Source organism: Aaosphaeria arxii (assembly GCF_010015735.1).
Source record: "Aaosphaeria arxii CBS 175.79 unplaced genomic scaffold BU24scaffold_16, whole genome shotgun sequence".
Classification (NCBI taxonomy): domain Eukaryota; kingdom Fungi; phylum Ascomycota; class Dothideomycetes; order Pleosporales; genus Aaosphaeria; species Aaosphaeria arxii.
Window position 1 is genome coordinate 377,743 of NW_022983489.1, and position 14,828 is coordinate 392,570.

General features: G+C 47.2%; 7 protein-coding genes across 7 annotated transcripts; 5 read left to right on the top strand and 2 right to left on the bottom strand.

The window, feature by feature from the left end:
* The first annotated feature begins 454 nt into the window (after positions 1 to 454).
* BU24DRAFT_429138 (catalase-domain-containing protein) lies at positions 455 to 2,940 on the top strand. Its single transcript, XM_033529658.1, has 8 exons — positions 455 to 886; positions 946 to 982; positions 1,048 to 1,180; positions 1,246 to 1,705; positions 1,762 to 2,049; positions 2,104 to 2,188; positions 2,241 to 2,639; positions 2,702 to 2,940. The coding sequence occupies exons 1-8, from the start codon at positions 884 to 886 to the stop codon at positions 2,764 to 2,766; spliced, it is 1,470 nt and encodes a 489-aa protein (XP_033377197.1). The 5' UTR covers positions 455 to 883; the 3' UTR covers positions 2,767 to 2,940.
* A 797-nt stretch (positions 2,941 to 3,737) lies between these two features.
* BU24DRAFT_474889 (NAD(P)-binding protein) lies at positions 3,738 to 4,622 on the top strand (the record flags this gene model as incomplete). Its single annotated transcript, XM_033532870.1, has 2 exons — positions 3,738 to 4,001; positions 4,050 to 4,622. Exons 1-2 carry the CDS (start codon positions 3,747 to 3,749, stop codon positions 4,620 to 4,622), a joined length of 828 nt encoding a protein of 275 aa, XP_033377198.1. The 5' UTR covers positions 3,738 to 3,746.
* A 575-nt stretch (positions 4,623 to 5,197) lies between these two features.
* On the bottom strand, positions 5,198 to 6,453 carry BU24DRAFT_359788 (uncharacterized protein; the record flags this gene model as incomplete). Its single annotated transcript, XM_033524065.1, has 4 exons — positions 5,198 to 5,349; positions 5,398 to 5,719; positions 5,771 to 6,217; positions 6,268 to 6,453. The coding sequence occupies 4 exons, from the start codon at positions 6,451 to 6,453 to the stop codon at positions 5,198 to 5,200; spliced, it is 1,107 nt and encodes a 368-aa protein (XP_033377199.1).
* A 1,117-nt stretch (positions 6,454 to 7,570) lies between these two features.
* BU24DRAFT_445365 (NAD(P)-binding protein) lies at positions 7,571 to 8,575 on the top strand (the record flags this gene model as incomplete). The annotated part of the gene is made up of 2 exons (XM_033530687.1): positions 7,571 to 8,494; positions 8,561 to 8,575. The coding sequence occupies 2 exons, from the start codon at positions 7,571 to 7,573 to the stop codon at positions 8,573 to 8,575; spliced, it is 939 nt and encodes a 312-aa protein (XP_033377200.1).
* Positions 8,576 to 9,058: 483 nt separating this feature from the next.
* On the top strand, positions 9,059 to 10,287 carry BU24DRAFT_415593 (alpha/beta-hydrolase; the record flags this gene model as incomplete). Its single annotated transcript, XM_033526306.1, has 3 exons — positions 9,059 to 9,130; positions 9,182 to 9,304; positions 9,388 to 10,287. The coding sequence occupies 3 exons, from the start codon at positions 9,059 to 9,061 to the stop codon at positions 10,285 to 10,287; spliced, it is 1,095 nt and encodes a 364-aa protein (XP_033377201.1).
* Positions 10,288 to 10,691: 404 nt separating this feature from the next.
* BU24DRAFT_474897 (general substrate transporter) lies at positions 10,692 to 12,359 on the bottom strand (the record flags this gene model as incomplete). Its single annotated transcript, XM_033532871.1, has 3 exons — positions 10,692 to 11,042; positions 11,102 to 12,103; positions 12,156 to 12,359. The coding sequence occupies 3 exons, from the start codon at positions 12,357 to 12,359 to the stop codon at positions 10,692 to 10,694; spliced, it is 1,557 nt and encodes a 518-aa protein (XP_033377202.1).
* A 537-nt stretch (positions 12,360 to 12,896) lies between these two features.
* BU24DRAFT_474905 (FAD/NAD(P)-binding domain-containing protein) lies at positions 12,897 to 14,669 on the top strand (the record flags this gene model as incomplete). Its single annotated transcript, XM_033532872.1, has 5 exons — positions 12,897 to 13,169; positions 13,220 to 13,810; positions 13,866 to 14,002; positions 14,057 to 14,420; positions 14,482 to 14,669. Exons 1-5 carry the CDS (start codon positions 12,944 to 12,946, stop codon positions 14,667 to 14,669), a joined length of 1,506 nt encoding a protein of 501 aa, XP_033377203.1. The 5' UTR covers positions 12,897 to 12,943.
* Positions 14,670 to 14,828: the final 159 nt, after the last annotated feature.

A 14,828-nucleotide genomic window follows, 5' to 3' on the forward strand; every position in this document is an offset into this window, starting at 1 on the left:
ACTTCAGTGGGGTGCTCAAAAATGATAGATCTCTGTACCAGCGGCGTTTTTATGAACTAGAGCACTTGTACCCCGCCTTCGTATACTTTCCGAGCGCATCCGTGGGCGTCTTGCTATGACATGTTGTGCACCCGTTGGGAACGCTGCGGATGCTTAGCTTAGCACATGCGAAAATAGATTGCAGCGCGTTCAAACCCTTTACGGTAATTGATCTAGATCCCAACATTACCTCCGAAGCAAATCATTGGCAGCAGATTCGTGCGCTTAATTGTGTGTATCATGAAATGTCCGAATCAGGACGAGTGCATTACTTTACGGCATGCACCCATCGATCCGCATGAAGCTCGGAGCTGTTCCAGATACCTCGCAAGGCCTTATACGGATGCAGGCGTGACGTAGGTGCTTATAGAGTGACTACGGGTAGCTATCCTACGAGGGATCTCATAGGATCAATTATCCACCTACCTCATACTCGTATGTTTATCATATCCCGTACCAGGGTCGTAGACTTCTGCACAGGCCACTTCTTTCTCCCATTTATCCCCGGGCGGAGAACCCTCGAACCTCGCCTGGCACCGAGTTTGCTCCGCTCCGTAGATAAATGCTCTGGCATTGAGATCTTGTTACGAGTACGCAATCATCATTGCACAAGTAAACCTGTGCTCGACTTGAGGTTTGAGAAGGCTATGATATAAAATGTTTAAGTGCCACAAAGAATAACTACAATCTTCTATTATCATCGTCACCAATTCCAACTTTATCGTCTTCAAGAGAACTACAAGGTACATATATCATTACCACCAGCGGATTGCATAAAGGAATTCGGCTACACAAGAATACTTCCTTTTGTATTTCAAGAAGTCCGAAACACCACCAATTCACCATGGTAAGTTGCTACGATGACCTTGCCCATATGCACAGCCAACTTACATGTTTATGCTCAAGGCTACCACAATGAATCCTTTATCTACCCTCGCAAACGGTCAGTCACATAGAACTCGCAAGTACTGTTATAGGATAAGGTATTAACTCTTCTTGCCCATTAAGGTCAGCCAAGCGGAGACCCAGGTTCCGCTCAGGAACTTCGTTACGGCAATACCAATGGAGGGCTGGTCGCTTTGAGCGACGTGCAACTTGTAGAAGTCTTAGCACATTTTGCACGCGAACGCATTCCCGAACGGTACGCATCGTGAATATCCAAGCTCATAGACGGCAACCATGATGACCAGGCTAATCCCTCTACAGGACTGTGCATGCCAAAGCAGCCGGCGCTTTTGGAGAATTCGAAGTGCTTGCAGATATCTCCGACTTGACTGATGCGGATTTCCTGACCGGTGTCGGGAAAAAGACCAAGCTCTTAACTCGAATCTCGACTGTCGGCGGCGAGAAAGGTTCGAGCGATACGGTTCGAGATGTTCGTGGCTGGGCTACCAAGTTTTACACCGCGGAAGGCGTGCATGACTTCGTCTTCAATGACTTGCCAGTGTTCTTCATTCGTGACCCAATCAAATTCCCCTCGATGAACAGAAGTCACAAGAAGAATCCTCGCACGAACACAGCTGATGCTGCCATGTTTTGGGATTACCATGTCAACAATCCAGAAGGTATCCATGCTCTGATGCACCTCTTCGGTCAGCGTGGTATTCCAGCCTCCTTGAGAAACATCAATGGCTTTAGTGTGCATACCTACAGTCTGAACCGAGCTGTAAGCCAGACCATCTACTTTATACCTGTATTTGGAGCTTCATTGACACAACTTAGGATGGAAGTTATGTCTACGTAAAATGGCATTATAGGCCGGACGAGGGTATCAAGACCATGGACGGAGATACGGCTCTCCGATTAGCTGGGACGGATCCAGACTATCTTACCAAAGATCTCTTCAACGCTATTGAAAAGGGAGATTTCCCGACATGGTCAGTTTACATCCAGGTAATCAAGCCTGAGGAAGTTGAGAATGCACCGGTCGACATCTTCGACGATACCTACACGTGGCCTTTCGATAAGTATCCCTTGCGTTTAGTTGGTCGCATTACCCTAAACAAAAATGTAAGCGTCTTAAATTATACTGAGGATAATGTTACTGATACTGATACTGTTCAGCCCGATAATTACTTCCAAGACATCGAGCAAGCATGCTTCTCCCCTTCAAATATGGTGCCTGGTATAGGACCATCTGCCGATCCAGGTATGTCTCGCATGATCTATGATTCAGTGTCACCAGAGTTAATGCAGCACAGTCCTTCAAGCGAGAATGTTCAGCTACCCTGACGCACAACGATATCGGGTTGGTCCCAACTACTTCCAACTTCCCCCAAACCGGCCTCACAATGCTGTATATGCCCCCTACGTCCGCGACGGCCCTTCCACAATGAATGGCAATTATGGAGGAGACCCTGACTACATCCGGTCCGAGCTGCGTCCCGTCAGACTCAGCAACCGCAGCCAGACTCCAATGCCAGGGAAATTGTCTGGACATACGACAGCCTTTTCAACGTCTGTAACAGACAAGGACTTTGTTCAAGCTCGAGAATTGTGGGAGATCATCTGCAATGAACCAAATGGCAAGAAGCAGTTCTTGCACAGTATAATTCCAACGATCAAAGACTTACCGTCAACACTTCAGAAGCGAGTTATCGGTAAGTTAGCAATCTTTGCATGTCTTCCCTAGGTCCAAATATTGGTGCTGACCAACTTGTAGATTATCTCGGCCGGGTCGATCAAGGGTTGAAGGAAGCACTTCAGCAAGGCGTTTCAAGTCAGTAAAAGGCTTTCCAAGACTTGCTGGAGAAATGGAAAAAAAGAAAAGACATAAAAAAGCATATATATTCAATGCTGGTTCTTGTATTGGCACCGAATCAACAAATTGGTCCATTGGAATTTGCCTTTCTTGTCTGTATTCACTTTAATAATCAAATCCTTTAATCTCAATAATCGGACTCAAATGTTTATACTAAGGCCAGAATTGCTTTGATAGTCTTAGCTAACCTAAGTTGCGCAACGATCCCAAAACGATCAATTATGGGACATCAGCTTTCTTGTATTATATCTGATCGACTCCCTTGTTACTATGACACCGGAGAAGTAACTATTGGGGAGTAGGAAATAATCGATGGCTCTAGATGTACCTGTTGATCCTACAAGGTACATTTAGTCGGGACGATCTAGTTCCGAAAGAGGAAGAATACCGTTTAAGCTGACTCTCTCGTTTCAGCTCGCAGTCACCTACATACTCCTAGGAAATTTTTGGTATAATATTCTATCTTCGGGTCCACATAATAAGCAGTAAACTATATAGAAGAAGAGCATGCCCCGGTAGATTGAGAATTATTCCCCAGTTCTGGCTGGTAAAGTACCTGGGTATTGGTTCCTCATCTCATCATTCCTTCGGGCTGTTGTATTCATCCGTGCCCGATTGATCCACCGGCCAAGCGCCAAATATTCCAAGATAACTTCCAAAAGGAGGCCTAGTACAATTTGTGAGTTTGGCTTTGCTCAGTTTTATTGGATGAGATTCCGACCGCAAACCGTCCGCTCATCTTGCTTCCTCATGTCCCTTGTACATGTTTGAGAAAGTTTTGACATTCTGTTCATGTGTACAGAGTAAGGTGAACGGCAATGTTAACTAGATAAAGGCACTTGCTCCCAAGTAACGAGACACCAATGGAAAATTACGACCACAACCTGATCTGAACCCGCCTTCAAGTCCTATTCACCATCTACCAATTGAGGCTGCAATACAAGCTATGGGGAAGTCAGTACTGATAACCGGTTGTTCGGAGACCACGATTGGCAATGCACTTGCCCTCGAATTCGCCGAACGAGGATGGACAGTCTATGCAACGGCTCGGAACACCGCGAAAATGGCCAATTTAAAAGGAAACCCCAACATCAAACTTCTCGCGCTTGATGTCTTGAATGCGAAGAGTGTTTTTGCCGCCCGGGAACAGATCTCCGTTGAGCAAGGAGGCAAGCTGGATTGCCTGTACCACAATGCTGGCGTGCGATCCATCGACATGGCAATCGACTACGATCCGGACGAAAAGAAGGCCACGACCGCAGGCGAAGAGCAGCCATACATTCGCAGTAGCGACGTCTGGATGTTCCAATCGAACGTCATTGCCGTCATGGCCCTCACACGCGCCTTTTCGAAACTCATCGTTGCAGCGAAAGGAACGATCGCTATCACCGGCAGTGGCGCTGGCCGCGTACAGATACCTACCAATGCGACCTATAATGCAACTAAAGCGGCTGTGGAGATGTACGCCAAAACGTTGCGAATTGAGCTGCAGCCCTTCGGATGTCATGTCGTATACGTGATGACCGGCGAGATTGCGACGCCTATGTACTCACAACGTATGACGATCGCTGATGATTCGCTATATAAGCCAATCGCGGACAAGATTGCTGCTCAATGGGAGCGAACGTCTGGAGATGTGCCGCAGTCTACAGAAGAATACGCTCGATATGTTGTTGAAAGAGTGGCGAAGTCGAGTCCGCCAAAGGAAGTCTGGTCTGGTACCGGGGTCACAGCGTTATGGTGGGCTGAGAAGTTGGGGTTGACATGGCTCTTTGATAGTATGTTATCTCGGCGCCATGGTTTGGATGCGTCACTATCATAAGTTGCGATTGTGCTATTGAAGTCATAGTCTGCTATATGTGTTGTATAATTTAGCGTTCTAAGTTGTTTCTCAATGCTAGTCTCACATATCTCAAACTCAAACATGCACTTCAAATTATGGACCCTTTGCCAATACCTTTCACCGTTCGATCTCCTCTATTGCTCGCATCTTTCTGCACCTGCGTGAACCTACATTGGATGAAAGCATAGGAGCATCCTATTACTGGTGTCTCTCATAGTATAGGAGGCAAGTGCGCCCCCCGAACACCGAGATGCGAGGCTGCTTGCTGATGTTCCTGAATCTAGTCAAATAATGCATTAAGGCCTTTGACAGTGAGTTGACACTTTCTTTTGTAAGATTAATTTCTTTTGCAGAGAATTACAATGTATGCACAATGCCTTCTTCGAAGCATTTTAGAATGATCACGATTACAATGTACAACTGCAGCTCTCAACTTGGTGACTCAAACACATTTGGTTATGATTCGGATCATATAGATCTAGTATGTGTGGAGCTATTGCCTAGCTAGAAGAACTATGTTGCAAGTTTGCATTAAAATCTGATTAGCATTGAGTTTAAATGATAGCTTGTGCGTTTGGGGGAGATGCTATCCCGCCTCTGACGTTCAGTGTTTGAACAGTCAAAAAGAAAGTAGATCTGTTGGCAGCTCGGAGTGCCTTGGAGAGTTCTTCCGTATCCACGAACTCCATGATGCTCGTTCCCCAGCCTAGTTGAATCAATAGGCGTTTCTAATATTAAGTCCAGCCTCACTTACCTGAAATCAGAATTTCGTGAAAGCTCCTCGTAGTGCTTTGTATCGTTCCGTTAAATGGATCTAGCTCGAATGCTGGGTTATCGGCTCCAACAAGAGAAAACTTCTGATCCCAGAGCCATTCAGCAGCTTCATCTGTGGGCTTTAGGCCCGCAGATCCTGCTGATTCGAGAACATAAGCTTGTTTCTCTGTGTTGTTTAGCTTGCTGAAAGCTTCAATCCAACCGAATCGGATGAGAAGCACGTCGCCAGGCTTGGACCAGTTCCCACTAAGGCCTTGCCACTCGGCTACTTGTTTCAGGTCGGATACAGAGACTGGGTGAGTCTATTTCAATCAGTCTCAATCCTCACTAAACCCTTCAGAAGATCAACCTACTGCGATCGCGTTGAAAGTTTCGTTCTTGCTGTCCATCCATCCTTTGTAGTCTAGAAGGACTCCACGAGCAGCGATGCCTTTCTCTGCTGCTTGCTGAATACCTAGAACATCGGTATGGTTGAAACCAATGACCTCTTCCTCATAGTTCTTGATGTGGTCATTATACCATCTCCAGGTGCTTCTGTCAGTACCTTCGTTGTAGGCAAAATGTCTCAAACTATCGTATTGAGTGCTCATTTGAGTGTTTAGTGTGACGACATCATCCGTGTAAGTATCTCCGGGCTGAAATAAATGGACAAGTGGTTTTCTTGATGGATTGATTGGCGATGGAATGAATGAAAGCTCCAGGTTCAAATTGAAAGCTTGTCCTGACTTAATCTCTTTTGCAGCGCCTTTGATCGTTTCTTTGGTGATATGATTTAAGGCTCCTCCAGTGTCATTGTCGCCCTGCAACCGTCAGCGCTCATCGAATCGGAAATTCGTATTGAAAGACTGACCCAAACGCCCCAGGCAGCTTTCGTAGGATAAGAGGGGTCGAGTGGTAGCTCTGCATATGATGGCCAGTTCTTGTACGAAACCTCTGCTAAGGAGCGACGCAAGAGAATTGTTGAGCGCTGGGACGCAGTAGCGGCTGCAACTGTTCCAATGACTGCACAATAACTTATGAGGGACTTCGAAACCATTGTGTAATTATGCACTTTGAGGTAGAGAAACCGGCACACTCTCGTAGCTCTCAATCTGCCAGTTTTCTAGAAATCCGTAAATTAAAGTGAAGAATGAGGTACTGCACATTTACAGTACGTGTTTCAATGATTTATTGACTTCCACCAAGCTTCTTATACGCAATTCCTGTGGATCGGGATTGACACAGTAAACCGGTACTTTTAGCGGTCTAAACCCTTTCTATGGTGTTTAGATCGACACAGAGCCTGGGGATAAATTCTTAACCGCTTTGGCGGGGTACCCCGTGGATGATTGTAATACCCCGTGGATAATAGCAAAATAAAAGAGAAATCTCGTACTGAATGAGAAAAGTGCTGTTTTCCACTGTCCCGCGCCTAGCATCTATCGTGAATGCATCATTTCACATCGCTTCAAAAGCTTTTCAGACTTTACTGCACTCACAACGCAGTACACTATGAAGCTCTCAGCATATTATGCGGTTTCTAGCTTACAGGTTAATTCAAAGAATATATCATAATGTATGTGCCCATCTCTCAGCACTAGAATATATTGAAAAGGCCTTGAGACCTTCAGGTTTCCATGTCAGATTCATCATGGAGATATCTGAGAAGACCCTGTAGTTTCAGGACTGTACAGACCTGATAGATGCGTTGCCGTGGCAAGCTTGAAGTATTTGATGTCGACCATTCCTCCGATGCGAGATAACATACTGTATGGCGTGGGTATGCGACTGCCACCAGTCCTGTTTAATTGATTCTAGGTAACTACGAAACGCCGTGATTTTTTGCTCGGATCCTGATTCCGAGGCAAGGCGAGCCTACTCAATGTTTTACAAATGTAGTAATGATGCACCATTCGTCGCCAAGGCTAGTGCATAGTCAAAATGATCAACTACTTGTACTGACTCGATCTACTGACGAAGCGGTACGTGCACCTCCAATTCAGGCACCTACTCAGAACAAGACCCTGGAGGAGGAGAGCTTCGCAGTTCAATGTGTTCGTAAGGTATAACAGCGCAAACCTAATCATCATCGCGTAGACCGCATGCTTTATGCAAAATTATCCAAACTCATCTCGAATCACTTGCCCAGTTTTTCTACTTGATTCCACATCGCTATGACTTCATCTCGCCTCACATCTTTGCAGGACAAAGTCGCGATTGTTACTGGAGCTGGTGGCGGTCTGGGTCGAGAGTATGCTCTTATCCTCGCCTCTTACGGCGCCAAAGTCATCGTGAATGACTATGGTGGTTCCCTTGACGGCAAGAAAGGAACAATCTCAAGAGCTCAAGGCGTTGTCGACGAGATTGTAGCGGCTGGGGGCAAAGCAGTATCCGATGGCCACGATGTTTCGTCAAAGGAAGAGGTTCAGGCCATGGTCGACGGCGCAATAAAAGCCTACGGAACTGTGCACATATTGGTCAACAACGCAGGCACGGCTGGCCAATTCAGTGCGCACGACAATGTCAATATCGATTCTTTCCGAAGGACCTGGGAGATTGCGGCCTTGGGAACCATCCTGACAATTTCTACTGTATATCCAATCATGGAGAAGCAAAACTATGGACGCATAATAAACACTTCTTCAGACTCTATCTACGGCTATGGTGGAGGTGGTGACACGGGGTACGCATCATCGAAAGGTGCAGTCTTCGCCACTACCAAAGACCTTGGTCGTTTCAGCGAGAAGCATGGGATCAAGATAAACGGTGTGCTTCCTTCTGCTGCATCCCGCATGTCTGATCTGTCACCCATTATCAAGAGGATCACGCGGACATATTTCGAGACATCGAAGGTGGCCGCCTTCGTTGCTGCCCTAGCAAGCGAAGAGTGCCCTGTTTCTGGGGAGCTATTCAGCGTTGGGGGAGGACGAGCGGCTAGGACCACATTGGCGACGTTTCCAGGGCACTCGAATGAGACTGCGCCAGAAGGTTATTTGGCAAATTTTGATAAGGTCATGGGAAATGTCAAAGACGCCTATGTACCCTCAGGGTGCCTCGATCAAGTTTCATACGCGATCAAACATGCGACAGGAGAAGATGTAGGAGAGATTCCATTAGAATAATCATAGTTAGCCTAGACTTGTGATAAAAAAAAAGCGCTCAAGAAAAAGCATACTTGACGCACCAAAAACTTGTGCCTTTCTCAACTTGCAATGTCCAACAGTCTACGGCATAGCTTGATCCCATTCTTCAACTGCAAGAACAACTGGGATTGTAATACCAGTTCAATGAGCCGTGAGATTCTGATTATCATCAGTAAAGTCGCAAATCGTGCAACCAAAGTAACAAGGCACCGTTGACTCGCCCAGCCATGTCAGCACAGATAGATCGGATTGGACCTTGACCAACATGGTCACTGGTCTAATACCACCCTCTAGCCTCTTGCCTTCAGAAGGCTGGACAGAAAGCCATAATGTTTGAAATTTGTGCTGAACGCTTTGCTAAACTGAGGTTAACCCTCTGCCAGATTGCTCTTCCGTGTAAGAGCCCCCGACAACCGATACTGGTTCCGCGTCCCCAATACTATCGGCCGCAGTCCTTTGGAATCACTATTAGGCTAACTCAGGTGCAGTTTATGTTTGGCCTAGGGCACGTGTTCTATCATGGTTCCGCGCCTGTCTGAGTATGGAGCAGCCAGCTCTCTCGCACTTGCTCGCGAATGCAACAATCAAATGGTATGTTCGTCCTTCGCCGTCGTCATTCACACCTTCGGATAGTAATCATAGATTAGGCTGAGCTCTGCGCTGTCTCCAGAACAATTCCATAGTATCACCGGTGGTGGCCCAAGTATCAGTGAACATATGGAGACGTGCTTGAAGTTCCAAGAGCTGGGGGCGGCTTCGAAAGAGGTATGTAGCTGGGCATTAACTAGCAGGAATTTCAGCACTGCTCTTCCTTCGACAAAAGTCTTCTCACGTTGACTTTCACTTAGATTGTAGGACTTGGATTCCGGGCTACATCAGTTATCCAGGTTCCGACCTCCACCTATTTAATTTTCTATGTCCACGGTGGCGGCTTCGTGTCGGGCTCCTCGCTAGGTTCAGCGAAGTACCTTTTGCAGATGTTTCTAGAGTTGGAGCAGAGGGGAATAGTGTGTGATATTATCAGTGTTGATTATGACCTTTCTCCGGGTGCAGTCTACCCCACCGCACTTCGCCAGGTCATTTGCGCCTACAGATATGGAGCCGCTCAGGGGAAGGACATCGTACTCATGGGGGATTCGGCGGGCGGGAACTTGTGTCTCGGGCTGCTCCAGCACTTAGCCTTGCCTAATCCGCTGCTAGAGACTCCTATCGAGAAGCCTGGCGGTGGGAGAATCACAGCGATGTGTTTACTCAGTCCATGGGTGAATTTGCGCACTGATGGTCCTTCAGTCTACCAGTACAAGTCTTTCGATTGTTTAGACAAGACCGTCCTCGATGAATGGGCCAGGCACTATATGGGACCCCGCAATGTGCTTGACTGTTACAGCAATCCCATTGAGCGCGAGAAACACTGGGGAACGATAATGCCAAAACATTCCATGATTTTGGCTGGGGGAATGGAACTATTCCTATCTGACATTATGGACTTTGCGAGAAAAGTATCTGTGGCAAGTAGCCTGTCTTTCTTTCCAATCCAGCATCTGATTTGGCAGCAGGATCGCGAAGACGCTATGGAGCTTTTGGTGACACCGAGTAAAGGGCATGCTTGGGCGGCGGTCGACTATGGCTTCAAATGCGGTGCGAGGCAGCTTGCTGTTGCCACAAGTGACGACTCAAAGGAGCATCTCGAAGGGCTATCTGGATTGCTGATGCAGGTTGATTGGATCGCAAAAGAGCTCAATGCATAAGTCGTGGGACTACGCAGCTGTTTGAGAATCTTGATAGATTCTTTGTGGTATTCACAATCTGCCATGATACTTCGGATTATAGACAGCATTTTCTTCAATACCTGAATGAAGCCTCATGTTCACAATGCACCTATCAAATAGTGTGTACTGTACATCTGAGGCTGATAATTTAACCTCAAAAAATAGAAATAACAATACGATAGTAGCTAGCGTGATGCACATCTTTTTCGTCGGCATATCAAGTTAGTCGTGTTTGAGAAACAACAAAACTTGTACAGTGAATGAAGCACGAAATAACAAAAGATCGTAGACACTTGTTATCATTCCTACTCACGGTGCAAAACTACGTACACATGTAAGTAAACAAATGAGGTTATCGAACCAAGACCATCACGTATCCTTCTTCAAGCTGTCTTCTCGACATTGGTCTCTGCCTTGTCAAAGTTGCGAACATTGACGCCCCGCTCGAACAACTCGTCAAGCTCTGCAGCGGTTCGGTTCATCGTTTCTGGCAGCCAAAGCCAGCAGCCAATGAAGCCTATAAAGGTGGTTGCTCCGAAGATGAAGCCGACTTTGCCCCCGAGGTTGCCGGCATCAGGATTAAACATATATGGAAACAAAAATCCTACTACCCACTGCACTACATTGAGAACAATGTTGGCAAGGCCTTGAGTACGCGAACGGAGGCGATACGAAGATATTTCCCCAACGACTGTCCAAGCAACAGTTCCGAGAGTGATCTGGTAGATGAAGCCCTGTACAGGAGTCAGCGAGCACGAACCTTTACCCCAATAGCTTCTTTTCATTTACTTACCCAGAGAAACATGAAGGCAATGGTGGCTACATAGCCCTTGAAAGTACCGATCAACGACGTGCCTCCAATGATGAAAAGAGTGATCGCGCACATGAGCTGGCCCCAAACGATCGGTGGGCGTCTGCCGATGATACTGAGCAGCCACCAAGAGATGATATTAGCGATGAACATGCTGATATTATTGAGCATTCCAAGCAAAAATGACTTCTTGGGACTGAACCCCATGAGTTGGTAGAAGTAGGATTGGTAGCCCAGCACGAAAACGAGACCAGAAAGATATTGGCAGCCGTAAACAAACATGCTGATCAAGGTCCGATGGCGGTCTTTCTTTGCGAAACACTCTTTGTAAGAGGGTTCCTGATTGTTCTCTGCTTCGGCTGCCACGGTCTCTTCGATTTGGGCAAGCATCCTATCGAGCTTGATCTTTCCACCTGCACCATGCAGAGTCCGTAGAGAGCGCATAGCCTGCTCTGTCTTTCCTTTACGGACGAGCCATACAGGAGACTCAGGCCAGAAGATGATGGTCAGGATTACGAGTGATGGAATGATCCACTGGCAAGCAATCGGTATTTCGTAGGCGATCTTCGACGCAACCGGTCCAAGTTGGTACATTATGCCAGTGAATAAGAGCACGCCGCTGAACTGGGTAATGTTGGTGATGGCGGTCAGCCAACCGCGAAGCTTCAGAGGTGCAACCTCAGATGCGTACAAAGGTCCGATGACTAGCCACATCCCGATGGAAATGCCATTTATAGCTTTCCCAGCGGTCAGGATGCCGAGGGAATGTCGTGAGATAGACGCGTATTGAATGCCGACTCCTACAACACTGATAGAACAAGATATCAGGTTCGTGTATTTGCGTCCAATCTTGTCGGCGAGCCACCCAGTGCAATAGGCACCAATTACGGCGGCCAGCTGTGCCACACCGCCATAAAGGCTTTGCCATGTTGCTGGAATGATGTAGGTTACGCTAGCACCTTCGCCAAAAGCGTGACCGTAGTCCTGGCTTTATCACAGTGTCAGCAGCCTGTGTAGGATAATGATTGTGAGACACAAACCGGAATTGAGGGACGGCAAGGAGGTAACTTGCGATGATCCCGTCAATACCGTAGCCAAATACCACGGCCTGGCCATATGCAATCCATAAGCTGCTCCTCCAGAACAACCGCAAAGTCTCTAGAATACTTAGAGACTTTTCGAACTGCGTATGCTCAGCGGCGAGCGCAGGACGGTCAGATGTCGTGGTGTCTGTTGCCATAACCTCGATCCTCTCCACTTCCATCTTGCTTGAACTGTTCTTGTCATCTCCCATGGTGTAATTTAAGAATGGTGTCAAAAGAATTGCGGTGGTGAAATATTTGGAGATATCGAGCCATGCAAGGTCAATATAATCCCAAACGCTTGTTATCATCAAAAGTACGCTATAAGCAACTGCAGGAGCCACAAAATCCGGGGAAGTCAGCCCCTGCAGTCTGTCAACCTCAGCTTGCCTGGGGAATCTTTGCGGACAGTGTGGAGAAGCTCTGGGCCGGTATGGGGAACTACTCGCGCTAACGTGAAAGCTAGCTGACTCGGTCGAGCGACAAAGCAATTCCGCGAGTCAGTGTGGAGCTGCCCCAGTAGTTTCCTGACGACAGATTGCCAACGCTTTCCATTCATGCCCTCCATGTGCCGGGGTCCGTCTGGGGAATCGTCTCAGCTAATTAGAAGTTCGTGAGATTTGACCAAATCCTACCCCACGGCCATCAAGTTATATAGTTTCTTTCTTACATTTGAATTTGCAGTTAGGAAACATTGGTAGCTCATCGATACCAGCCCATACTGCTTTCTGTTACTGTAGAAATGGCGCCTCACGCTACAGATGATTATTCTTTCACCTTCGACAACCGGGTTGGGGGAACCACCATCAGTACCGATAGCAAAGATCCTTACAAGGTATCTGAACACATACTCTGGGCGCCCCGAAAGCTCCGCGTAGCCTCTATTGGCGCAGGTGCGTCAGGCATTATGATGTGCTACAAGAAGGAGCAACACTTTGGGGACGACATTGATTTAGTTGTGTATGAACGTAAGTGGCAAGACCACTTCCTGTGGCAAGGCCAGGCTGATATTCTGCAGGCTATTCCGCTGTTGGAGGTGTGTGGCATGCAAATCGTTACCCAGGCTGCCGCTGCGACGTGCCATCAGCTGGGTACCAATTTTCCTTTGCACCGAAGGCGGACTGGTCTCGCTATTACTCCCCGGCACACGAGATCCAACAGTACTATGCGGACTTTGCCGAAAAGCATAATTATATTGGCAAATACATTCACTTGAGGCATGAGGTGACCAAGGCGCAATGGGATGAAACGACGGGCCAGTGGATTTTGACCATCACAAAAACTACCGATGAGGGGAGTGAAACATTCGAAGATCGTGTAGACTTTTTGGTTGGTAATATTGGTGTTCTGAACACTTGGAAATGGCCAAACATACCAAATCGCGAGGCTTTCAAGGGCAAGATGACGCACTCCGCAGACTATGATACTTCAATCGAGCTTGCGGGTAAGCGGGTTGCAGTTATAGGATCAGGAGCTTCGTCGATTCAAATCATACCAGCAATCCAGAAGATCGCAGAGGAAGTTATCACTTTCTACCGCACACCCCAATGGATTTCTCCTGGCCTGGCCATTGACGGGGTTACGGATGCGGAGGGTGGTAATTTTGATTGTGAGTTTCTCCCATAGCTTGCATCTGAGTCATGCAGCTGACCGAATGCAACCAGATACCGAGGAGGATAAGGCACGATTCCGAGATGATCCTGCTCATCATCTGCAGTATCGTAAAGCAATCGAGCAAAAGATCAATTCTGCTTTTCCGACCAATATTCGAGACCATCTCTACCAGAAAGTGGCACGTGAGGTGCGTATGGAATACGCGAGGTGTTTTCCATATTGAGCTAATGAACATGTGTAGAACATAGAGAAGAAGATGGCAGCGGCTCTAGGGGATGATCCAACGCTTATGAAGAAATTCATTCCCGATTTTCCCCTGGGATGCAGGCGCCTTGGTCCCGCGGAGGGTTTCTTACAATGTTTCCTTCAACCAAACGTCACAATCGCTGAGGGCGATATAGTCTCTTTCACAGAGAAAGGTCTTAAGACATCAACAGGACAAGAATACGAAGCAGACGTTATTATTTGTGCTACAGGATTTGATGTCAGCTTCAAACCCTACTTCCCCGTCATCGGCATCAACGGAAAGACTCTTGCAGATGAGTGGAAAGATGAACCGAGTGCATACCTTGCTATGGGTGCGAGTGGATTTCCGAACTTTATGCGTAAGACGGCGGTCCCAATACCTCTTTTTGTAGCACTTCGGTCACTGACGCGTTATTCTAGTTGGCTCACTTGGACCTAATTGTCCCGCTGGACATGGTTCCTTTGTGACTGTATTGGAGGCTGCGCAGAATTACATTTGCAAGCTCATCCGGAAGATTCAGACTGAAAATATCAAATCGCTTGACGTGAAGCCTACTGCCGTGGCTGAATACAATGAACACGTCCATGAATGGCTGAAGCGAACGTAAGCAGCTACCAATACCATTGAAAATAAGGAATGTAGAAAGTTTCTAACTTGAGCAGTGTCTGGAGTGCGGGCTGCAGATCGTGGTACAATCAGTCAAGACCTGACGGCAGACTGACAGCACAATATCCTGGTTCACTGGTACATTGGTGGAAGATTCTGG

Excerpts from the sequence above, each read along its gene's own strand:
- BU24DRAFT_429138 (XM_033529658.1), top strand. Across the intron at positions 983-1,047 it reads TTTATCTACCCTCGCAAACG|GTCAGCCAAGCGGAGACCCA; the intron begins GTCAGTCACATA and ends TTGCCCATTAAG. Across the intron at positions 2,189-2,240 it reads AGGACCATCTGCCGATCCAG|TCCTTCAAGCGAGAATGTTC; the intron begins GTATGTCTCGCA and ends AATGCAGCACAG.